The sequence below is a fragment of the Pseudophryne corroboree genome, chromosome 9, assembly GCF_028390025.1.
Source record: "Pseudophryne corroboree isolate aPseCor3 chromosome 9, aPseCor3.hap2, whole genome shotgun sequence".
NCBI classification, from domain to species: Eukaryota; Metazoa; Chordata; class Amphibia; order Anura; family Myobatrachidae; genus Pseudophryne; species Pseudophryne corroboree.
The window spans coordinates 412,668,634-412,693,479 of record NC_086452.1 but is presented as its reverse complement, the minus strand read 5'-3'; the positions used below and the strand labels follow the sequence as shown (position 1 = coordinate 412,693,479).

At 47.6% G+C, this 24,846-nt stretch overlaps 1 protein-coding gene across 4 annotated transcripts in view; it reads right to left on the bottom strand.

Annotated features, from left to right (window-relative positions):
- Positions 1-1,326: 1,326 nt before the first annotated feature.
- Positions 1,327-24,846, bottom strand: part of ATXN7 (ataxin 7) — a 320,951-nt gene continuing 297,431 nt past the window's right edge. For all 4 annotated transcript variants that reach the window (XM_063940909.1, XM_063940908.1, XM_063940911.1 and 1 more), the window contains one exon: positions 1,327-1,826. In XM_063940909.1, coding sequence (XP_063796979.1) covers positions 1,809-1,826 — 18 coding nt within the window. In that variant the 3' untranslated portion in view covers positions 1,327-1,808. The remainder of the gene's footprint in view (positions 1,827-24,846) is intronic.

The window sequence follows — 24,846 nt, the reverse complement described above, 5'->3', positions numbered from 1 at the left end:
CGCTGATAGGCAGCCTGAAAGGACTATTCTATGATAAAGGGATGTCACCTTGCATCCAAATAGACAAATAGTACAAAATTATATCATCAAACCGTCCTTAGGCGCCACAGAAAATCCACACATAAAACATATGTTCCGGAGCACGTCTGCAGTATTAATCTTCCTCCAACATGCAAATGAAAAGAGAGCACACAATAGTGTAACACCGTCACATCCACTGTATTTTATATGGAATATTACAAATGGGATCCGTACCATGTATTAAGTCTACCCTTTGTAGACAAATGGCGCATGTATTAACATAGATGAACTTTTTCAAAAGTTTTTCACCTCGTATGTAAGAAGAGGTGAAAAACTTTTGAAAAAGTTCATCTATGTTAATACATGCGCCATTTGTCTACAAAGGGTAGACTTAATACATGGTACGGATCCCATTTGTAATATTCCATATAAAATACAGTGGATGTGACGGTGTTACACTATTGTGTGCTCTCTTTTCATTTGCATGTTGGAGGAAGATTAATACTGCAGACGTGCTCCGGAACATATGTTTTATGTGTGGATTTTCTGTGGCGCCTAAGGACGGTTTGACACTATACAGAACTGCCCATAGTATGTATTCCAGAAGACTGAGCAGTTGCTTCTTCCATTATACAGTTCACCATTAGATGGCGCTGTGTTAAAATCTGCTTCCTGCACACAGATATTCTCCATCTCTGTATGACAATAGCTGCCCATGTACAATTGGTACGTAGTTCATGTTAAATATTAGTAGCAATTAAACACAGAGGTCTTGACGACACTCTTCCAACATTATGGTGTCATAGCAATTGGAGCTGTGCTTTCTCCTACTCTCTGGTTGGCTGGCCACGGATTAGTGTTCTGCAGGAAGCCTGACTATGCAGATTAGAGGTATTCTTAGAGAATGGCCTCAAATCATTCTAGGATTGAAGGTTTTACATAGAAGGGGGGGAAGTGATGCATAAGGAGCGGTTCCCTATGAGAAACTTGCATTGCTGTAACAGATAGGAGACAAATATGGTTCCCAATAGACTGGCGCCATACATTAATCACCGCCTAACCACAAGGGCGGCCATCTTTGGGAGAAGTTCTAGAGTATTCTGACTGCCTTCTTTGTCATTTGGTTTTTATAGTCTGAAAAGATTACCAATACAATCAGAGCAGGTTTAGAATAAACCGTAGAAAAAAAAAATATTTTCTTTTTTTTTTACTAAAAATTTGACAATGTTTGACAAAATATTATTGACATTAAAACTCCTCACAGCTTCTTAGCACATGTAACCTGGAAAAAGGCTGGTCGGCCCATTCAAAAGTCTTAATTACTCTTTTTTTTATTTTTATTTATATTTCTGTAATTGTGCTATTTTAGTAGTTAATCACTGGAGCATTGCTGTAAAAAGAATAAAGCCTTATTCCTCTCCTTCAGTCATTGTGTCTGCACTGATGGGCGTCAGGTGACCGCGTTCCCAGGAGAAAGTTGCAGTGTAGTTTCTCTCTCGCCCCCCGCAGGCTGGAGGACAAAAGCTCACGCTCAATGCGAATAAATTCTCACAGGTTTGTAGCAAGCGGCTCAGTCCACTAACACTGATAGAAGCGGCGATGGGACTCACTGCTACAGACATGGCTTCAGGGAAATTCCTGGTCCAGCTGACGGTCCTAGAAACGCTCCATATACCTGAGGACCTTGGGAAGGTTGAGAAAACTCAAAGGCATCTTGGAGCCCACAGAGCCAGCTGGAGGTTGGTGATTGTGACGATAATTTGTCCAGTTTGTGTAACAAACAACTGTCAGGGACGAGCCTTTGGCTGGAATACAAGAGAGAGAGAGAGAGAGAGAGAGACACTGAAGTAAATGAAATGTGAAATCTCCTACACTGACTCTACGAATAATAGCCTCTACTGTATAATACATGGAGTTAACCAGTGGTCGCTTATTGTGCGAGTAAATCGCAGCTAAGTGACCACCGTAAATAGCACCAATGCCCCATATACCAAGCACATGTAAACCCAACTGCAGCGTCATGGACAGCAAATTATTCCATGTTATTAAGAAGGTATTTCCTGGCATTTCAAGCACAGAATGGTAGTTTACCCTACACATCTGCAATGCATCAACCGAAGACAAACTGCTACGATAATTTCAGCCATTATACCTACTCTTCCTCTGAGCACAATTAGGTTATAAATCTACTACCTCGAGTATAGGACAATAATTATAAAATATATATCTGTCTATCTATCTATCTGTCTGTCTGTCTATCTATCTGTCTATCCTGTATCCTAATCCCTGATATAAAGCTAATAAAAATAGCCAAGGTTTTATTAAAATCAGTTTCATTTTTCAGTTAACCTGGAGCAGACATTTCTAAAAATGGCTAATTCAGTCTAGGTGCCCTATAAATTATGCCTCTACAGTTAAGTAATGTATCATAGTTACAATTTCCTCTATAACCCCGCCTCCATGCACAGGAGCTCAGTTTTTGTTAACCAGTCCAATGCAGTAGCAGGTAAGAGAGACGACAACTGTTAGTAGCCACATACACCATATTCTCATGACAGGAGAAAGTGTCAGCGGCTAATGCCATACCAAACCAAAGAAGCTAAGTGAGTCAGGGTGGGCGCCCTGTGGAGCCCAGTGTACCTCGCAGAAAGAGATTTAACAACGGTAATTTCTTACCATAAATCTCGTTTTCTGCTGCGGGGTACACTGGGCTCCACAGGGAATAACATTGGGGATGTCCTAAAGCAGTTCCTTATGGGAGGGGACGCACTGTATCAGGCACCAGAACCCGGCGTCCAAATGAAGCATCCTGGGAGGCGGAAGTATCGAAGGCATAGAAACTTATGAACGTGTTCACTGAGGACCACGTAGCCGCCTTGCACAATTGTTCAAGGGTCGCACCACGGCGGGCTGCCCAAGAAGGTCCAACCGACCGAGTAGGGCCTTTATGGTAGCAGGAACTGGAAGGCCAGCCTGTACATAAGCATGTGCAATCACCATTCTAATCCATCTGGCCAGGGTCTGCTTGTGAGCAGGCCAGCCACGTTTGTGAAAAACGAATAGAACAAAGAGAAAATCCGACTTCCTGATGGAGGTAGTTCTCTTCACATAGATACGGAGAGCCCGTACCACATCCAAAGACCGCTCTTTGGAAGATAATTCAGTAGAGGTAAGGAGAGGTAAAGGCCGGAACCACAATCTCCTGATTAAGGTGGAAATAAGACACCACCTTAGGTAAATACCGGGGACGTGTTCTAAGAACCGCCCGATCACGGCTGGGGGGACCCACTTACCTATTCCCTGAGTGTGGCCACGTGATCCAGGAGAACAGAGGTCGTGTGTGTGACTAACAGGAAGAAAACCGGAGCCTCCGCTGTAAGTACCCGGCAACCAGGGCGCGGCAGTATACAGCGCCGCTGGGGGAGGTGATGGAGCTGCAGCAGGAAATGTCTGACTGACATCTAACACAGTCAGTGTCTCTGCTGCAGCCCTTGAAGTCTTCATTTTTCATTAAAAGCTTCTTCTCAGGGCTGCTGGAGCAGCCCCCCTGTTGTATGCCTGCTTACTGCATGGCACCAACTACAAAACTGAGCTCCTGTGCACTGAGGCAGGGTTATAGAGGAGGCGGCGCTAGGCATTCTGGGAAGAAGGTCAAAGCTTTGAGCCTGTTGGTGCCTCGGATCAATATCCTACTCTACACCCCAATGTCATTCCCTGCGGAGCCCAGTGTACCCCGCAGCAGAAATTTTATTACCAGTATTATTACCAGTCATATATATAGCGTACACATATTCCGCATCACTTTACAGAGACTATTTGCCCATTCACATCAGTTCCTGCCCCAGTGGAGCTTACAATCTATATTCCCTATCACATGTACACGCACACACATTCACGGTAAGGTTAATTTTTGTTAAGAGCCAATCAGTAAATTTTTTTGGACTGTAGAAGGAAACCGGAGTGCCCGGAGGAAACCCACGCAATAACATGGAGAACATACAAACTCCACACAGTTACGGTCATGTAACAGGATATGAAAATAAAACTGAATGCAGTGAACAAGGGAAAGCTCTGAGGCAAGGATGACACTTAGGCAGCGGCCTTGATGAGAGGGGAGGGCTGAGCGTAACATTGTCAGAGATACAGATATGCAGTTGGTAACTTTTGTTTAGATAGTGGGAATTTTAATGGTTACATTTTTGAAAACTTGAGTTGACGCGGCGAGGACATGCAGGATGAAACCACAAAGTCAAATCAGTGACGAGGAATACAGACAGTGAAGCAGAACGGGGAGTCTAATCACTCTCTACCGTCTTATCTGTTGGGAGGCAGAAAATGGCCGATGCCTTAATTTGAAGACCCATCTAATTAACTCTGCACATTGCAGACCAAACTGAAATAAAGAACAGAGTACACTGAAGCTGCAAAGGAAGTGACTTGCAGTCCCCTCTTATCCGCTCAATGGGGAACACAAGCTAATTGGAAATCAGAGAAAGAGTAAGTGAAGCGCAGTAACCAATGGTAGTGATGGCTTCCTCCCCTCCGCCTGCATGGCCGTTATAGGTGCTGAACGCTGGACTACACATGGGGTGTTATGCTGGACACCTGGATCAGAAGTGTGCTATACTTACATTAATGTATGGAGTATAAGCAAAAAAAAAATAAAAAAAAAATTTGTATGCCATGTGTTGCGATGAACACACCAAGGATATTTTTTCATTTTTACATCCATTCTAAGCATTCATGTGTACATCTTATTTACCATACAGCGCAGCAATAAAAGCAATCTATATTTGCCAACGGCAATGATCAAACCAATAATTCAGGCTGAGATTATCCTGATTGTGCAGCAAACAACGTGACAGAGATAAGCAATGGTTAGAAAGACCGTGTGAAACAGGCTGCTGTGCATGAAAGTGGAAACACGGCATGAAACCCTAAGGAATGACTGAATGAGACACATATGGGTTAGACAGTGTTTTACTTGTTACAGGTGAATTAAGTAGTTGAATATCTATCCGACCAAAACTAAAGGGGTTAATAGCTGCTGCGCTCCTTGGGAAATAGCTGTTGCCATAGTGATCTGTGCGGCCCACTCCCTCCCTCCCCTGTCAAGCTGATGATGCTTTGTGCAATCAGCCATTCCAACTAAAAGGGACGCGGAAAGCATGGGTTATTGTGCTATTCTCTTCTGCTGCATTGTCAGTGATCACTTTCCACTACAGTGCTGTATGAAGAGATTGTCATTAGAAGCATTTTGTCGGGGCCAGACACTGAACACCAAGATGTTTATTATAGAACTACAAAAATAGCACTGCAGGCACATTTGTACTGCAAGCTACTTTTAGGGAAAAGAACAAAAACAAGCTCATGGTGTGCTCAGGAGGGAATGTACTCCATCACCGCGCAGGGTGAACCAGGAGGGTGTGTGCTCCATCATCGTGGGGGGTGAGCCAAGAGGGGATTGCTCCTTTAAGTGTGGAGGGAGAGCCTGGAAGGAGTGTGCTCCATCAGCGTGGAGGGTGAGCCAGGCGGGAGTGTGCTCTAAAATCGTGGGGGGTGAGCCAGGAGGGGGGATTAGTGCTCCATCACCACGCAGGGTGAACCGGGAGGGTGTGGAAGGAGTGTGCTCCATCAGCGTGGAGGGTGAGCCAGGCGGGAGTGTGCTCTAAAATCGTGGGGGGTGAGCCAGGAGGGGGGATTAGTGCTCCATCACCACGCAGGGTGAACCGGGAGGGTGTGTGCTCCATCAGCATGGGAGGTGAGTCAGGGAGGGTGCTCCACCAGGGTGGAAGGTGAACCAGGATGGGCGAATGCTCCATCAGCGTAGGAGAGCCAGGTGGGGTGAGCCATCAGGGGGCATGATCCATCAGCGTGGGATGAGCCAGGAGGGCACATGCTCCATCAGCGTGGAAGGAGAGCCAGGAGGGCGCATGCTCCATCAGCGTGGGATGAGCCAGGAGGGCACATGCTCCATCAGCGTGGAAGGAGAGCCAGGAGGGCGCATGCTCCATCAGCGTGGAAGGAGAGCCAGGAGGGCGCATGCTCCATCAGCGTGGAAGGAGAGCCAGGAGGGCGCATGCTCCATCAGCGTGGAAGGAGAGCCAGGAGGGCGCATGCTCCATCAGCGTGGAAGGAGAGCCAGGAGGGCGCATGCTCCATCAGCGTGGGATGAGCCAGGAGGGCACATGCTCCATCAGCGTGGAAGGAGAGCCAGGAGGGCGCATGCTCCGTCAGCGTGGAGGGAGAGCCATGAGGGAGCATGCTCCATCAGTGTGGAAGGAGAGCCAGGAGGGTGCATGCTCCATCAGCGTGGAGGGAGAGCCATGAGGGAGCATGCGCCGTCAGTGTGGAGGGAGAGCCAGGAGGGAGCATGCTATGTCAGCGTGGTGGGAGAGCCAGGAGGGAGCATGCTCGGTCAGCGTGGAGGGAGAGCCAGGAGGGAGCATGCTATGTCAGCGTGGTGGGAGAGCCAGGAGGGAGCATGCTCGGTCAGCGTGGAGGGAGAGCCAGGAGGGAGCATGCTATGTCAGCGTGGTGGGAGAGCCAGGAGGGAGCATGCTCGGTCAGCGTGGAGGGAGAGCCAGGAGGGAGCATGCTATGTCAGCGTGGTGGGAGAGCCAGGAGGGATCATGCTCGGTCAGCGTGGAGGGAGAGCCAGGAAGGAGCATGCTATGTCAGCGTGGTGGGAGAGCCAGGAGGGAGCATGCTACGTCAGCGTGGTGGGAGAGCCAGGAGGGATCATGCTCCGTCAGCATGGAGGGAAAGCTAGGAGGGAGCATGCTCCATCATTGCTCTTGTGAAATCCGTAGAGAACAAAGAGTGTGTTTTTCTGATGGCACTGGACTACGTCCAACGATGCCTCTTCCGCAGTAAGGTCCAGCCCTTGGAAGTCCGGGACTACAATTTCTTTGTTAAAGTGGAATTTAAATACCAACTTAGGAAGATACCCAAATTTGGTTCTGATAAATGCTCTATCTGGATGAAAAATCAGAAAAGGAGGGTGACATATTAATGTCCCTAAATCTGAAACTCTTCTAGCTGAAGCAATTGCCAGCAGAAAGAGAACTTTAGCTGTCAGCCATTTAAGATCCACCTGCATTAGTGGTTCAAATGGAGAACTTGAAGCGCCTTCAGGACTAAATTTAAATCCCAAGGCACTGCAGTAGGAACAAAAGGAGGTTGTATGTGACGCACAGGGCCGGGCGACAATATGTACGCCCCCTGTACAGACTGAAATGATGTGCGGTGCGCGATGACGTCATCGCGCACCGCACAGTAAAGGACCTCTCCACGAAGGGAAACTAGATTTCTCTTCACAGCGGGGGGGGGGGGGGGGGGGGGGGGGGGGGCACAGCAGCAGCGGATCTTGCCCTGGTGCGGCGCCCCGGGCAAAAGTCCTGCTTGCCCGTGGCAAGATCCGCTACTGGTGACGCATTTCCTGGAAGAAAGTGCAAACATTCTATAGGTTAGAAATTTTCTTTTGAAACCATACAGTCAATGCTGACACCTGTACTCTCATGGAAGCCACCCGTAGACCTCTGTCCATTCTTGTCTGTAGGAATGCTAGGACTCTGGAAACTCTGAAAGGACCTAGGATCAAATTTCTGGTCACCGCACCAGTGCATATAGGCTTGCCATATTCAGTGATAAATGCGAGCTGAGGATGGTTTCCTTGCTCTGAGCATTGTTTGAATTACCTGTTGTGAGAATCCTCTTGCTTTCAGGATGGAAATCTCTAGAGTCACGCCGTCAAAGACAGTCGATCCAGATGCTTGTAATAGCAAGGACCCTGGGACAGTAGATCTGGACGTTGAGTGAGAAGGAATGGAGCACCCATCAACAACCTCTGCAGATCTGTGTAGCAATGTCTTCTGGGCCAAGCCGGAGCTATTAGTATCACGGCACCCTTTCCTTGTTTTACCTTTCGCATCACCCTGGATAACAGGGCGATAGGTGAAAACACATAAGCCAGACGAGAGTCCCATCTCACTGACAGGGCATCCACAAAGGTCGCTCTGGGATCCTTTGCTCTAGACCCGTATGCGGGAACTTTGTTGTTCTGACGGGACGCCATGAGATCTATCTCTGGTAACCCTCACTTGTCTACCAGAGTCTGGAAGATCTCGGGGTGTAAAGCCCATTCGTTTGCATGAATGGTGTTTCGACTGAGAAAATCCGCTTCTCAGTTTAGAACTCCCGGAATGAATACTGCGGACAAGGCTGGATGATGAAGCTCTGCCCACCTTAACATGCGGCTTACCTCCTTCATTGCTTTTTGGCTGCAAGTTCCTCCCTGATGATTGAGGTACGCTACTGCCGTTGCATTGTCCGAGCGAATTTGAACTGGTTTCCCCTGAAGGATGTCCTTTGCCTGAATGAGTGCCATATATATGTCCCGAAGTTCCAATATATTTATTGGCAGGCAACTTTTTTCCTTGATCAACTGCCCCTGGAAGCAACTTCTTCCTGACACTGCTCTCCAGCCCTGAAGACTGGCATCCATTGTCAGAACTTCCCAATCTGATATCCAAAAGGGTCTCCCTTTGTCCAGATGGAAAGAGGTAGACACGAGGCTAATGACCTCCTTACTTCCAGAGGAAGGACCATAGTCTGTGTTTTCATTGTCTGATGTAACCCATTCCATCTGGAAAGGATCAGACGTTGCAGAGGCCTTGAATGAAGCTGAGCCTACTCCACCATGTCGAATGTCTACACCATAGATCCCATCACATGCATTGCTGCATGAATGGATACCCTTTGACTGTGTAGCAGCTCCTGGATCCTCGACAGAATTTTTAATATCTTGTTCAGAGGTAAAATTACTCTCTGAAGACTCAAATCCAACACAGCCCCCAAGTGAGTCATCCGTTGTGACGGAAACAGGGACGACTTTGCCCACCGTGTCTCTGCAAACAAGCTATTGTCTGTTGCAGATGACACTGAAGCAATTCCTGAGACTGTGCCAGGATTAATAATACGTTGAGGTATGGAAAAACTCTTATCCCCTGCCGACGGAGAAAAGCTGCCATAACCAACATAATTTTGGTGAACACTCTGGGAGCTGTAGCCAGTCCAAATGGTAGGGCCTGAAACTGAAAGTGTTGCTGGAGGATAGCAAACCTGAGATAGCACTGAAGGGACAGTGCTATAGGAACAAGTAGGTAAGCATCCTGGATATCCAGGGATACCATAAAATCCTCCGGCTCCATGGCCAAAATAATGGAACGTAAAGTCTCCATATGAAACCGAAGCACCCAAATGTACTTGTTTAGCACCTTGAGATTGAGTATGGGCCGGCACAACCCATTTGGCTTCTGAACCAAAAACAGGTTGGAATAAAAACCTTGTCCTCGTTGCGCAGGAGGAACTGGAATTATCACTCCTGACTGAAGCAACTTCTGAACTGCCTCTTGCAAAGCCCTGGCCTCTGTTTCCACCGAAGACGGGCTGGTACAAAAAAACCTTTGAGGAGGGTGTTTCTTGAAGGCAAACGCATAAACATGAGATACCGATTCTTGCACCCAGGCACCCGTGGTGGACTGCTGCCAGATCTGTGCAAAATGAAGAAGTCTGCCACCCACCCTGGGATCCCCCAGGTGGAGGCCTGCACCATCAGGCTGATGGCTTATCTTCTGACTTGGAAGCCGGCGCTCTGGAAGCCCAATGCTTTTTTAACTTACCACACTTGTCCGATTGAGACTGTTTGCCATAACCCTTTCCTTTTGCTTTTCTTTGAGTCCGAAAGGGCCGAAAAGCTGGAAATCTAGGCTTGGATTTGTATGTGGAAGGAAACTTCACTTTCTTGGAGTCTGCTTCTGATTCCAAAATACTGTTTCATTCTTTACCAAAAAGAATATCTCCAGTAAAAGGCAAAGACTCTAGAACCTTCTTAGAGTCTGAGTCAGCTTTCCATGTACATAGCAAAGTTCCTCTGCGAGCTGCTACTGCTGAAGCTGATGCTTGAGAGGCAATTGTACCCATATCCAAGGCTGCTTCTTCTATAAAAATAGCCGCCTGTTAATATGAGCAATATGGGATTTTTGCTCTCTAGATGCCAATGAAAGATCATCCTCCAATGCATCAGCCCAGGCTGCCACTGTTTTGCCATTCAGGCTGAAGCCATGGCTGGTCTTGTGATTGCTCCAGACAAGGAGAAAATGTTTTTTAAAATCCATCTATTTTCCTATCCGTGACATCATTTAATGATGTTGAAGGCAGAGATAATGTAGATTTTCGCACCAATCGAATGACACGCGTATCTCCTTTGGGAACCACCTCCCGTTTTTAACAGTCCCCAGCCGGAAGAGGATAATTGCAATTCCATTCCTTTGAAATTCTAGACTTCTTACTGGCCGTTACCTAAGCCTCTTGCATAATTTCTGTCAGCTGTTCTGACCCAGGAAACGCAGTCCTAAGTGTTTTGGGACGTTTAAACGCAGGTGCCTTAGATTTTAACAAAGGCACTGCTGCCTCCTCTAAGGATAGAATGGCTTTCATAGCACTAATTAGCTTAGGTATGTCCACTGAGCTGAGGCCTTCAGCCTAGTCTCTGTATGCAGACGCAGAGTGCGATGAATCCTCATCCTCCAACAAGTCCTCATCTGAAACATGTGTAGACTGTGAAGTGGTTGTTTCAGGTCTATGTGATTTACCTACCACCGGCATATCAGCCTGTTTTTGTTGAGAGGCTGCAGATTCCTGTACTGGATGTGATAAACCACAGGTGGAATGTTGCATGTAAGGGTTAATAGGGTAACCCATCCCTGGTATAGGAGCTGGCATTATCTGCTCAGCTATACTGGATAATGGGGGTACTTCAGACCTGATCGCTCACTAGCGGTTTTTGCAGCGCTGCGATCAGGTCAGAACTGTGCATGCGTATGCACCGCAATGCGTAGGCGCGACGCACGGGTACAAAGCAGATCGTTGCTGTGCGATGGGTTTTACGAAGAATCCATTCGCACAGCCGATCGCAAGGAGATTGACAGGAAGGTGTTTCTGGGTGGCAACTAACAGTTTTCAGGGAGTAGTTGGAAAAACGCAGGTGTGTTCAAGTGTTTGCAGGGCGGTTGTCTGACGTCAATTCCGGTCCCGGAAAGGCTGAAGTGATCGCAGCGGCTGAGTAAGTCCTGGGTTACACAGGAACTGCACAAGATCATTTTGTACCGATCGGCTGCACATGCGATCGCACACTTGCACAGCTAAAATACCCCCCCCCCGGTGGGATGGCAACTACGCGAACGCAGGACTGCAAAAAACAGCTAGCGAGCAATCAGGTCTGAATGACCCCCAATGTCTATCAAAAGTAGCCCATGGGGGGTTTAACTTGAACCTGTGCCTGCCTCAGATTATTCAAGAGGCTTTGGTGAAAGCTAAAACAGTTTGCGAATAATCCATTTTGAACCAGATCCTGAGAGGTTAACCCAGCTTTGCAGACAAACATGATATGAGTGTTGGTGCTGCTGTGGAGAGTGTATCCGCCTCACCCTTGCCTCTCTTAGACATAATTTAGACACAATTTGTGACTTCAATCACTTTAAAATTTGTTAAAGTGACATACAATCTGATCCCTCCCTTCTTTGCACCAGCATTGACGATCGGAACACACAGAAACTGACAGAATATAGTTAAGTCAACAATCACAGGTTATACATTAGTATAATAAGCAATATAAGCACATATTACTGCATTACCTTATATAGGACTTTAACGTATTCAGTCGCACAGCGAAAGAAACTGCAACAATAGTTTAAAGACTCATATGCATCAGGCACTTATCCAACTATTCGTACTCAAAGGTATAATGAGACTTAGTGCTGTATCACCCGGCTCAGGAGAGTGGGATACAGGGAGACTTTACCCCGCTTCCAGGATCGATCAATACGTTAGTGAACGCTGAGTGGATCTAGACGCTATTAGTGTACACAAACGCCCCGTGAACCTACAGTGAACACAGACGCCCAAGTGAACACCGACGCACCAGTCATACAGCCGCCTATGCTGCGACTGGATCCTTTTAGAGACACAGCGTCTCAGACGGAAGCGGGAACTCAGTTCATGGAGGGAAACTCGGAGGAAACTGGTCATGAACTGGCGGGGAGTGGCGTCCAAGGGAGAGTCTTACTCCCCACTGCTGACATCAACCCAAGGGATCGCGGCCTCATACTACCCCTGGAGCCTATGATCCCTGAGGCCTAGCGCTGGGGCACCCGAGGTGGCAGCCGCGTCAGCAACTGTTCGCTAGTCTCCATTATGAAACAGTGCCGCTGTGTCTCGCGTTTCCCCAACTAAGCGGAACCGATGCCTTACCTTCTCCCCGTGCTCTGGCCACAGCCTGGTAATGTCTGCTGGACATGCTAGTACATCCTACATAGACGCCTGCCGAAACAGCACCGTACACATGGATAAGCTTTGTCGCGACCCAGTGGGGAGTTGTTGGAGCGACTCTAAGGTACGTATAAGACGCTTTTTAGAAAGATCACTCAAAAAAAATAGTAAGACTATAAAAATAAAATTATAAAAAGCTTATGGCTGCTAAAAACCAGCAGCCCATTGACCATGGTCCTGCTCCTGCCGCACCAAACAAAAACTGAATTGCCTGAGCCAGGAGGCGGGGATATAGGAGACGGGCCCGGTGCATTCTGGGAGGCCGAAAGCTTTGATCGTTGGTGCCAATCCGCTGTCACTACCTCATATTCCAATGTTTATCATGTGGATAACCTGTGAACCTGGCAGGAGAAATAGGCATGCTGCATATCATTTTAATCAGCAAAAGCTGCGTGTGCGTCCTATTGCATTACTTTGCAAATAAGACGCAAAAAAGACATTTGACGTTACCGAGCCACACGGCACTTACACATTATATGTAAAGCAACTTGTAGAGCATGGAGCAAAAATAGGATTTTGGTACTTACCAGGTAAATCCTTTTCTTTGAATCCATAGGGGTCACTGGAGTACTCTTGGGATATGGACGGCCTCCATAGGAACAGGGCACTGAATATTTAAATTTAGAACACTCCACCCCTCCATATCCCAGAGTACCTCAGTGTTTTTTACTGAGCCGAACAGGAGCTATAGAGAGGTTGACAATGGAGTATTACATATAACATAACGGACAACAATGAAGTTGACACATAACGTTAGTGACAACTAAACAGTTGACACCATAACCAGCACTTGATAATTTGAACCAGTCGGTGAGAGTGTGTTACCATAAAATCCCCTGAACTTACCACAAACCAGGTAAAACTGCTCTGGGTGGGCGTCCAGTGCCCACTATGGATTCAAAGAAAAGGATTTACCTGGTAAGTACCAAAATCCTATTTTCTTTTTCATCCACTAGGGGTCACTGGAGTACTCTTGGGACGTACCAAAGCTTCCCCCGTGGGCGGGAGAGCTGTTTGGCACCTGTAACACTAGGCGGCCAAAGCTAGATGCTGATGCCGCAAACGTATCAAACTTGTAAAAGCGCACAAACGTGTGCACGGAAGACCATGTAGCCGCACGGCAAAGCTGCGTCGTCGAAGCTCCACGACCAGCTGCCCATGAAATTCCCACAGAACGTGTGGAATGAGCTGTTACTGATGTAGGCGGCTGTAACCTAGCATGAAGGTAAGCCTGACGTATGGTCAGTTTTATCCATCTGGATAAGGTCTGCTTAGAAGCTGGCCAACCCATCTTGGCAGCATCATAGAGAACAAACAACGTATCCGTCTTACGAACTGTAGATGTTCGGGATACATAAAACGCGTAATGCGCGTACCACATCCAGAGTTCCAGAATGTGCTGTTAACACAGGAACTACTATTGGTTGATTGATGTGAAAAGATGACACTACCTTTGGTAAGAAAGCGGGATTCGTCCGAAGTTCCGCTCTGTCATCATGAAACACCAAATACGGTGGCTTGCATGACAAGGCACCCAAATCTGAAACACGCCTTGCCGAAGCTAAGGCTAGAAGAAAAATTTTTTCCAAGTGAGAAACTTTATATCCACTTGCTGTAAGGGTTCAAAATATGAAGACTGTAAGAAATCTAAAACCAGATTCAAGTCCCATGGCGCTGTAGGTGGAATGAATGGAGGCTGTACTCTGAGGACACCTTGCAGAAAGGTGTGAATAGACGGCAATAGAGCCAATCTACTTTGAAAGTAAATTGACAAAGCAGATACCTGCACCTTTAGTGTAGATAAACGCAGTCCTCCATCTAACCCCGTTTGTAGAAATAACAAAAGACGGGATAACTTGAAAGATGATGTCGGAAACTTCCGAGTTTCACACCAACCTATATAGGCACGCCAAATTCTGTAATAATGAGCTGCCGTAACTGGCTTCCTAGCTCGTAACATGGTTGGTATAACCGATTCTGGAATGCCCTCTCTTCTAAAGATGGCGGTCTCAACAGCCACCCCGTCAAACGCAGCCGCGCTAAATCAGGATAAAGGAACGGACCCTGTTGTACAAGTCCGGACGTAGTGGGAGCGGCCAAGGATCGTCTGCGAGTAGTCCGTGGAGATCCGAGAACCAAGCTCTCCGAGGCCAATGAGCTGCCACTAGTATCTTTTGATCCGTTTTAGCACCAGAGGGAGCAGCGGAAACAGATACACTAGGCTGTACGGCCAAGCGATTGTGAGAGCATCCACCGCCACTGCCTTTGGATCTCTCGTTCTGGACACATAGTGGAGCGTTTGGTGATTGTGGCGAGACGCCATTAGGTCCACTTGAGGGTAACCCCACCGCTGCGAAACACTTCTGGATTTAATGCCCATTCTCCTGGATGAAAATCCCGACGGCTGAGATAATCTGCCTCCCAGTTGTCCACTCCCGGAATGAACACTGCCGACAATATCACCTGGTGGTATTCTGCCCAATTGAGGATTCGAGCTACTTCCCGCATTGCCATGCGGCTTCTCGTTCCTCCTTGTTTGTTGATGTATGCGACTGCCGTTGCGTTGTCTGACTGCACTTGAACAGTCTGAGAGCGAAGCATGTGTACTGCTTGTCGTAGCGCATTGTAAATTGCGCGGAGTACCAGGACATTTATAGACAGCAATCTTTCGTGATCCGCCCAGAGACCCTGGAGCTGACAATTTTGAACTACAGCTCCCCAACCTCTAAGACTCGCGTCCGTCGTTAGAATTATCCAATTCCAGCCGCCGAACAGTTTCCCTGCGGTTAAATTGTGTACCTTGAGCCACCAGAGTAGAGACACCCTTGCCCTTGGCGACAACCTCACCCTGTGGTGAATCTGCAGATGCGAGCCCGACCACTGTGCGAGCACATCCAGTTGAAATGGACGTGAGTGAAATCTTCCGAACTGAAGCTCTTCGAAAGCCGCCACCATTGTTCCTAAGAGGCGAATGCACAAATGTACCGAGACTGTGCGTGGCTTGAGCACTAATTGTACCAGATGGCGAATAATCTGTACTTTCTGTTGTGGTAGGTAAATTCTTTGATTTACCGTATTGAGAATCATACCTAGGAATTGAAGGCGTTGAGACGGAATGAGATGTGATTTCTTGAAGTTGACAATCCAACCGTGGTGAACCAGTACATTGTACGTTAGCAGCGCATGTTGGAGAAGCATCTGTTGAGACGGGGCTTTGATGAGCAGATCGTCTAAATACGGAACTATTGTCACTCCCAGGGATCTGAGATGAGCTATCATCACAGACATCACTTTGGTGAATACCCGAGGCGCTGACGATAGGCCAAACGGTAGAGCCTGAAACTGGTAATGGTTTTGGCGTATTGCAAACCGCAAGAACCTCTGATGAGGCTGCCAAATCGGAATGTGTAAGTACGCATCCTTGAGATCTAGCGCAATCATGAATTCCTTTGGCTCTAAACCTGCAATCACTGAGCGCAGAGATTCCATCTTGAATCTGTAGTAAGTTACGTACCGATTGAGACCCTTTAAGTTCAATATTGGCCTGACTGAGCCATCCGGCTTCGGTACCACAAACAGACTGGAATAATAACCATGACCCTGTTGGTGTACAGGGACCGGAATCAAAACTGCTGAATCCAGTAGGGACTGAATGGCAATTTGCAGAACCGCCCTCTTGTCGCCCGACAGAGGCAGTCCTGTCTTGAAAAACCGCAGTGGCGGAAGACAGTCAAACACTATTTTGTAACCTCTTAACACTAAATTGCGGATCCACCCATCCGCGGATGTCTGGAACCACGCCAAATGGAACGTCTGAAAGGGTGCTCCCACAATCGGAGAACCGAGATGGGCTGGTAGCCCGTCATGCCACTGGCTTGTCGGTGACCTTAGCATCCTGACGACTTGTGTTGGTTTGTTGGAAACCACGTCCACGTCTACCAGGCGTGGCTGTTCCTCTGCCACGTCCGCGAAAGGCCTGAGGTCTAAAGGATTTGAACGCAGGTCCAGAGTACCTCCGTCTTGGTACCGGTGGAGGCAATGGTAAGAAAACCGACTTTCCTCCCGTGGCCTCAGAAATCCATTTGTCCAATTCAGGACCAAACAACTTCTCGCCACCGTAAGGTAACGCCTCTATACCTCTTTGGACCTCTGCCTCCGCTTGCCAAGAACGCAGCCAGAGTGCTCGTCGTGCCGTAACTAGCGACGATGAAAGGCGAGAAGTGAGCTGACAGACGTCAGTAGAAGCTGTACATAGATACTCCGCAGCCTCACACATTTGATCAGCAAGAAGTATAAGGTGTTCGTCATGTAGGGCAGACTTGAGTTCTGTTATCCATACTATGAGCGCCTTAGTGACCCAGATGCCAACCAAGCCAGGTCTCAGCAGCACTCCTGCTGCTACATACATGGACTTTAGCATAGTTTCTATTTTGCGATCTGAAGGGTCTTTAAGCGTAGTAGCAGCTGGCACTGGTATGGTTAATTTCTTTGTAAGTTTCGACACTGACGAATCAACTATTGGTGGATTCTCCCACGTACATGTCACCGAGTCTGGAAACGGATAACTAGACTTAAATCTGCGAGGTATAGAAAACCGTTTATCTGGAGTCTGTCGTGTTTCTACTAACATCTTATTAAGAGACTCCGAAACAGGAAAACACATTGGAGTTCTCTTTCGTTTAGTAAATACGACCTGATAATTTGTCAGAGGCTCCTCAGTTTCTGTAAACTTCAGAGACTAACGCACCGCTCTGATGAGATTATTAATGCCTGAGCTGTTAAAATCCTCACTATCTGACTCCACTTCGCCCTCCTCACCCTCATCTTGTGCCGTGAGGTCTGGCATGGAATCGTCAGAATGCAACATAGCAGAAACTGGTAAATCATAAGACATATGAAATTTATCCCGTCTACCCAAAATGGATTTGGAACTTTCGCAAGGCTGAGACGCCTCCGGTAGTTCTGGCGGTCTCACCCTAGACTCAGATCTTGCCGTTTCCCGCTCTTGTCGAGCGGCGGTCAATTCTGATTGCGACCCAGCCAGTACATTGGCTAGCATTTCCCATGGAGGGTCCGGGGAGGAAACTGGCTTTAAAACCGGAGCAGAAATTGTATTCGGAACTGAATCCACAAAACATACTGTACATGTGGTAGATCCATCCGGTAACACACTGCTACAGACTTTGCAGTGATGCTTTTTAATTTTTGCTGGTGCCTTACTCATTATGGAGACAGACAATACAATACACAAAAAACAGACACTTGCACGACTCAGTAAAAATAAGAATTTACTTACCGATAATTCTATTTCTCGGAGTCCGTAGTGGATGCTGGGGTTCCTGAAAGGACCATGGGGAATAGCGGCTCCGCAGGAGACAGGGCACAAAAAAGTAAAGCTTTTACCAGATCAGGTGGTGTGCACTGGCTCCTCCCCCTATGACCCTCCTCCAGACTCCAGTTAGGTACTGTGCCCGGACGAGCGTACACAATAAGGGAGGCAATTTGAATCCCGGGTAAGACTCATACCAGCCACACCAATCACACCGTACAACTTGTGATCTAAACCCAGTTAACAGTATGATAACAGAAAGAGCCTCTTAAAGATGGCTCCTTAACAATATAACCCGAATTTGTTAACAATAACTATGTACAGTATTGCAGATAATCCGCACTTGGGATGGGCGCCCAGCATCCACTACGGACTCCGAGAAATAGAATTATCGGTAAGTAAATTCTTATTTTCTCTATCGTCCTAAGTGGATGCTGGGGTTCCTGAAAGGACCATGGGGATTATACCAAAGCTCCCAAACGGGCGGGAGAGTGCGGATGACTCTGCAGCACCGAATGAGAGAATTCCAAGTCCTCTTTTGCCAGGGTATCAAATTTGTAGAATTTTACAAACGTGTTTTCCCCCGACCACGTAGCTGCTCGGCAGAATTGTAATGCCGAGACCCCTCGGGCAGCCGCCCAAGATGAGCCCACCTTCCTTGTGGAATGGGCCTTAACAGATTTAGGCTGTGGCAGGCCTGCCACAGAATGAGCAAGTTGAATTGTGTTACAAATCCAACGAGCAATCGTCTGCTTAGAAGCAGGGGCACCCAACTTGTTGGGTGCATATAGTATCAACAGCGAGTCAGATTTTCTGACTTCAGCCGTCCTTGAAATGTATATTTTTAAGGCTCTGACAACGTCCAACAACTTGGAGTCCTCCAAGTCGCCAGTGGCCGCAGGCACCACAATAGGTTGGTTCAGGTGAAACGCTGATACCACCTTAGGGAGAAAATGCGGACGAGTCCTCAGTTCTGCCCTATCCGAATGGAAGATTAGATAAGGGCTTTTATAAGATAAAGCCGCCAATTCAGATACTCTCCTGGCGGAAGCCAGGGCCAGTAACATAGTCACTTTCCATGTGAGATATTTAAAATCCACCTTTTTCAATGGTTCAAACCAATGGGATTTGAGGAAATCTAAAACTACATTTAGATCCCACGGTGCCACCGGAGGCACCACAGGAGGCTGTATATGCAGTACTCCTTTAACAAAAGTCTGTACCTCAGGAACTGAGGCCAATTCTTTTTGGAAGAATATTGACAGGGCCGAAATTTGAACCTTAATAGATCTCAATTTGAGACCCATAGACAATCCTGATTGTAGGAAATGTAGGAAACGACCCAGTTGAAATTCCTCCGTCGGAACACTCCGATCCTCGCACCACGCGACATATTTTCGCCAAATGCGGTGATAATGTTTCGCGGTGACTTCCTTCCTTGCCTTAATCAAGGTAGGAATGACTTCTTCTGGAATGCCTTTCCCTTTTAGGATCTGGCGTTCAACCGCCATGCCGTCAAACGCAGCCGCGGTAAGTCTTGAAAGAGACAGGGACCCTGTTGTAGCAGGTCCCTTCTCAGAAGTAGAGGGCACGGGTCGTCCGTGACCAACTCTTGAAGTTCCGGGTACCAAGTCCTTCTTGGCCAATCCGGAGCCACTAGTATTGTTCTTACTCCTCCTCACCGTATAATCTTCAATACCTTTGGTATGAGAGGCAGAGGAGGAAACACATATACTGATTTGTACACCCAAGGTGTTACCAGTGCGTCCACAGCTATTGCCTGTGGATCTCTTGACCTGGCGCAATACTTGTCCAGTTTCTTGTTGAGGCGAGACGCCATCATGTCTACCATTGGTCTTTCCCAACAGTTTACTAGCATGTGGAAGACTTCTGGATGAAGACCCCCCTCTCCCGGGTGAATATCGTGTCTGCTGAGGAAGTCTGCTTCCCAGTTGTCCACGCCCGGGAAGAACACTGCTGACAGTGCTATTACGTGATTCTCCGCCCAGCGAAGAATCTTGGTAGCTTCTGCCATTGCACTCCTGCTTCTTGTGCCGCCCTGTCTGTTTACATGGGCGACCGCCGTGATGTTGTCCGACTGAATCAACACCGGTTTTCCTTGCAGGAGTGGTTCCGCCTGGCTTAGAGCATTTTAGATTGCTCTTAGTACCAGAATGTTTATGTGAAGAGACTTTTCCAGGTTCGTCCATACCCCCTGGAAGTTTCTTCCTTGTGTGACTGCTCCCCAACCTCTCAGGCTGGCGTCCGTGGTCACCAGGATCAAATCCTGTATGCCGAATCTGCGGCCCTCCAATAGATGAGCCTTTTGCAACCACCACAGAAGATATACCCTTGTCCTTGGCGACAGGGTTATTCGCAGGTGCATCTGAGGATGCGACCCTGACCATTTGTCCAACAGATCCCTTTGGAAAATTCTTGCATGGAATCTGCCGAATGGAATTGCTTCGTAAAAAGCCACCATTTTTCCCAGGACTCTTGTGCATTGATGTACAGACACCTTTCCTGGTTTTAGGAGGTTCCTGACAGGTCGGATAACTCCTTGGCTTTTTCCTCGGGAAGAAAAACCTTTTTCTGAACCGTGTCCAGAATCATCCCTAGGAACAGCAGACGTATCGTCGGAAAACAGCTGCGATTCTTGGAATAATTAGAATCCAGTCGTGCCGTCGAAGAACTACTTTAGATAGTGCTCTTCCGACCTCCAACTGTTCTCTGGAACTTGCCCTTTTTAGGTCGTGCAAGTAAGGGATAATTTAGATGCCTTTTTTCTTTGAAGAAACATCTTTTCGGCCATTACCTTGGTAAAAAGGCCCGGGGTGCCGTGGATAATTCAAACGGCATCGTCTGAAACTGATATTGACAGTTCTGTACCACGAACCAGAGGTACCCTTGATGAGAAGGACAAAATTTGGACATGGAGGTAATCCTTGATGTCCAGGGACACCATATAGTCCCCTTTTTTCCGGTTCGCTATCACTGCTCTGAGTGACTTTATCTCGATTTGAACCTTTTATGTAAGTGTTCAAAACATTTTAGATTTAGACTATGTGTCACCAAGCCGTCTGGCTTCAGTACCACAATATAGTGTGGAAAAATAATACCCTTTTCCTTGTCGTAGGATGGGTACTTTGATTATCACCTGCTGGATATACAGCTTGTGAATTGTTTCCAATGCTGCCTCCCTGTCGGAGGGAGCCGTTGGTAAAGCAGACTTCAGGAACCTGCGAGGAGAAGATGTCTCGACTCTCCAATCTTTACCCCTGGGATAATACTCGTACGATCTAGGGGTCAACTTGCGAGTGATCCCACTGCGCCCTGAGACTCTTGAGACTACCCCCCCACCTTGAGTCCGCTTGCACGGCCCCAGCGTCATGCTGAGGACTTGGCAGACGCGGTGGAGGGCTTCTTTTCCTGGGAAAGGGCTGCCTGCTGCAGTCTACTTCCCTTACCTCTATGTCTGGGCAGATATGACTGGCCTTTTGCCTGCATGCCCTCATGGGAAAGGAAAGATTGAGGCTGAAAAGACGGTGTCTTTTTTAGCTGAGATGTAACTTGGGGTAAAAAAGGTTGGATTTCCCAGCTGTTGCTGTGGTCCCCAGGTCCGATGGACCGACCCCCAAATAACTCCTTCCCTTTATACAGCAATACTTCCATCTGCCGTATGGGATCTGTATCACCTGACCACTGTCGTGTCCCTGACATCTTCTGGGAGATATGGACAACGCACTTATCTTGATGCCAGAGAGCAAATATCCCTCTGTGCATCTCACATACATATATATAGAATGCATCCTATTAAATGCTGTACATGAATAAAATATTTTCAGTCAGGGAATCCGACCAAGCCAACCCAGCACTGCATCTCCAGGCTGATGGCGATCGCTGGTCGCAGTATAACCACCGTATGTGTGTATATACTTTTTAGGATATTTTTCCAGCTTCCTATCAGCTGGCTCCTTGAGGGCGGCCGTATCTGGAGACGGTAACGCCACTTGATAAGCGTGTGAGCGCCTTATCACCCTAAGGGGTGTTTCCCAACGTACCCTAATTTCTGGCGGGAAAGGGTATAACGCCAATATTTGCTATCGGGGTAACCCTACGCATCATCACACACTTCATTTTATTTTATCTGATTCAGGAAAAACTACAGGTAGTTTTTTCACTCCCACATAATACCCTTTCTTGTGGTACTTGTAGTATCAGAAACACGTAACACCTCCTTCATTGCCCTTAACGTGTGGCCCTAATGAGAAATACGTTTGTTTATTCACCGTCGCCACTGTATTCAGTGTCCGTGTCTGTGTCTGTGTCGACCGACTGAGGTAAATGGGCGTTTTTTTTTTTTTTTAAAAACCCCTGACGGTGTTTCTGAGACGCCTGGACCGGTCCTAATAGATTGTCGGCCGTCTCATGTCGTCAACCGACCTTGCAGCGTGTTGACATTCTCACGTAATTCTCTAAATAAGCCATCCATTCCGGTGTCGACTCCCTAGAGAGTGACATCACCATTACAGGCAATTTCTCCGCCTCCTCACCAACATCGTCCTCATACATGTCGACACACACGTACCGACACACAGCACACACACCGGGAATGCTCTGACAGAGGACAGGACCCACTAGCCCTTTGGGGAGACAGAGGGAGAGTCTGCCAGCACACACCAAAAACGCTATAATTATATAGGGACAACCTTATATAAGTGTTTCTCCCTTATAGCATCTTTTATATATATACAATATCGCCAAAATCAGTGCCCCCCCTCTCTGTTTTAACCCTGTTTCTGTAGTGCAGTGCAGGGGAGAGCCTGGGAGCCTTCTCTCCAGCTTTTCTGTGAGAGAAAATGGCGCTGTGTGCTGAGGAGATAGGCCCCGCCCCTTTTTCGGCGGGCTCGTCTCCCGCTATTTTTGAAGTTAGGCAGGGGTTAAATATCTCCATATAGCCTCTGTGGGCTATATGTGAGGTATTTTTTGCCTCTAATAAGGTTTTTATTTGCCTCTCAGAGCGCCCCCCCCAGCGCTCTGCACCCTCAGTGACTGTTGTGTGAAGTGTGCTGAGAGGAAAATGGCGCACAGCTGCAGTGCTGTGCGCTACCTTTATGAAGACTCAGGAGTCTTCAGCCGCCGATTTTGGACCTCTTCTCTCTTCAGCGTCTGCAAGGGGGCCGGCGGCGCGGCTCCGGTGACCATCCAGGCTGTACCTGTGATCGTCCCTCTGGAGCTAGTGTCCAGTAGCCAAGCAGCAAATCCACTCTGCACGCAGGTGAGTTCACTACTTCTCCCCTAAGTCCCTCGTTGCAGTGATCCTGTTGCCAGCAGGACTCACTGTAAAGTAAAAAACCTAAGCTAAACTTTCTCTAAGCAGCTCTTTAGGAGAGCCACCTAGATTGCACCCTTCTCGTTCGGGCACAAAATCTAACTGGAGTCTGGAGGAGGGTCATAGGGGGAGGAGCCAGTGCACACCACCTGATCTGGTAAAAGCTTTACTTTTTTGTGCCCTGTCTCCTGCGGAGCCGCTATTCCCCATGGTCCTTTCAGGAACCCCAGCATCCACTTAGGACGATAGAGAAATAGTACTAAGGTGTGTCTCTCTCTATATATATATATATATATATATATATATATATATCTGGCCAAGTGCAGTACACATGGCCAGTACTATGAAATGTGATCCCAAATTCCCACTAACACCCCTGCGCCTCCGGTGTAGTAGAGATGTAGTACTGGAAGGTTCTGGAATCACAGCAGGAAGACACAGGAAGCATGGTTAAAATGGCTGCCATGCTTAAAATTATAGTCACAGTACAGGTTACAAGTCTTTAAACTGATATATAACCCTGTATACAAATCCTGTGTAAATCATCCCTGCAGCCTAGCATACTGCTGCTGCTGTTTGTCCCCCCTCGTGCCGCTGATGGTACCCTCTGCTTGCAGCCTGTAATGCCCCCCCCCCCCCCCTGTATGCTCCGTTGCGGAGGCAGTATGCGGGGCGGGCAGCGTTAGTGTGGGGCCGCCAGCGGGAGCCGGGTAGCGGGACACGCTGGAAACAGACAGCGGGGAGCGCGTCCTGAAGCGCTCGGATCAGCGGCGGCGGCCGGAGCAGCGGCGGCGGGCGGGCTGTATAGGGATGCAAGCGGCCATGCGCCAGCGGCTATCTATGAAAGAAAACATTGTCCCCACACAGCGGGGCGGCAGCGTGAGCTGACCGCCCCGATCAACATACCTGGACTCCTGTGATGAGGCTCCGACGGGGCTTCTCTGTAAGCGCCGGCCAGCCCGTCTGCAGGATGTCTGTATGGCTGTGAGGGTGCTCATTTATTGAGGACCAACACGCCAAAGCTGCTTGTAGCAGCTTGCACTATCCCTGACCCTGCCTTTTGGAAAAGGGATGTGTATGAAAAATAAAAAATATTAACTTAAAAAAATAAAAAAAATTCAAAATAATTGTGGACTAAGCCACAGACCTTGTTGCTACTTGAGCACAGAAAAAACACTGAGGTACTCTGGGATATGGAGGGGTGGAGTGTTCTAAATTTAAATATTCAGTGCCCTGTTCCTATAGAGGCCGTCCATATCCCAAGAGTACTCCAGTGACCCCTAGTGGATGAAAAAGAAAGATGTACTGTAAGAGGACACTGTAAAAAGCACTAATCAAAGTGACCACATTGTTTAAACAGAAATCACCAAGGCTCTGCAGTATAGTGTGGTCCCTTGTAGGGGGCTGCAGGATTAAATGCATTGATCAATACATGAATTAATACTCCACTATTATTATTAGTTAATATAGTGAGTGCAGAGCCCTTGTGAATTCTACACATTTATATTTTTTTCTGTTAAAAAAGCATAGAAAGGGGGCGCTGCATATTTTTTTTTGGTGGAGATATACTACGGATGTGACCGAAAGAAACCGCTATGTGAATATACTCTGCACACTTCAAGTAAGCATACGTGTAAGCGTGTTATGTCAGGAAATTCAAGATATTTTGTGCCTCACATGAGCTCGAAAGATACTTTTATATGTGTTCACCTGCCTATGTTTGATGTAAGCAAAAAAGTGAGCATCCTGTACTTGTGATTCATTACACATTTCG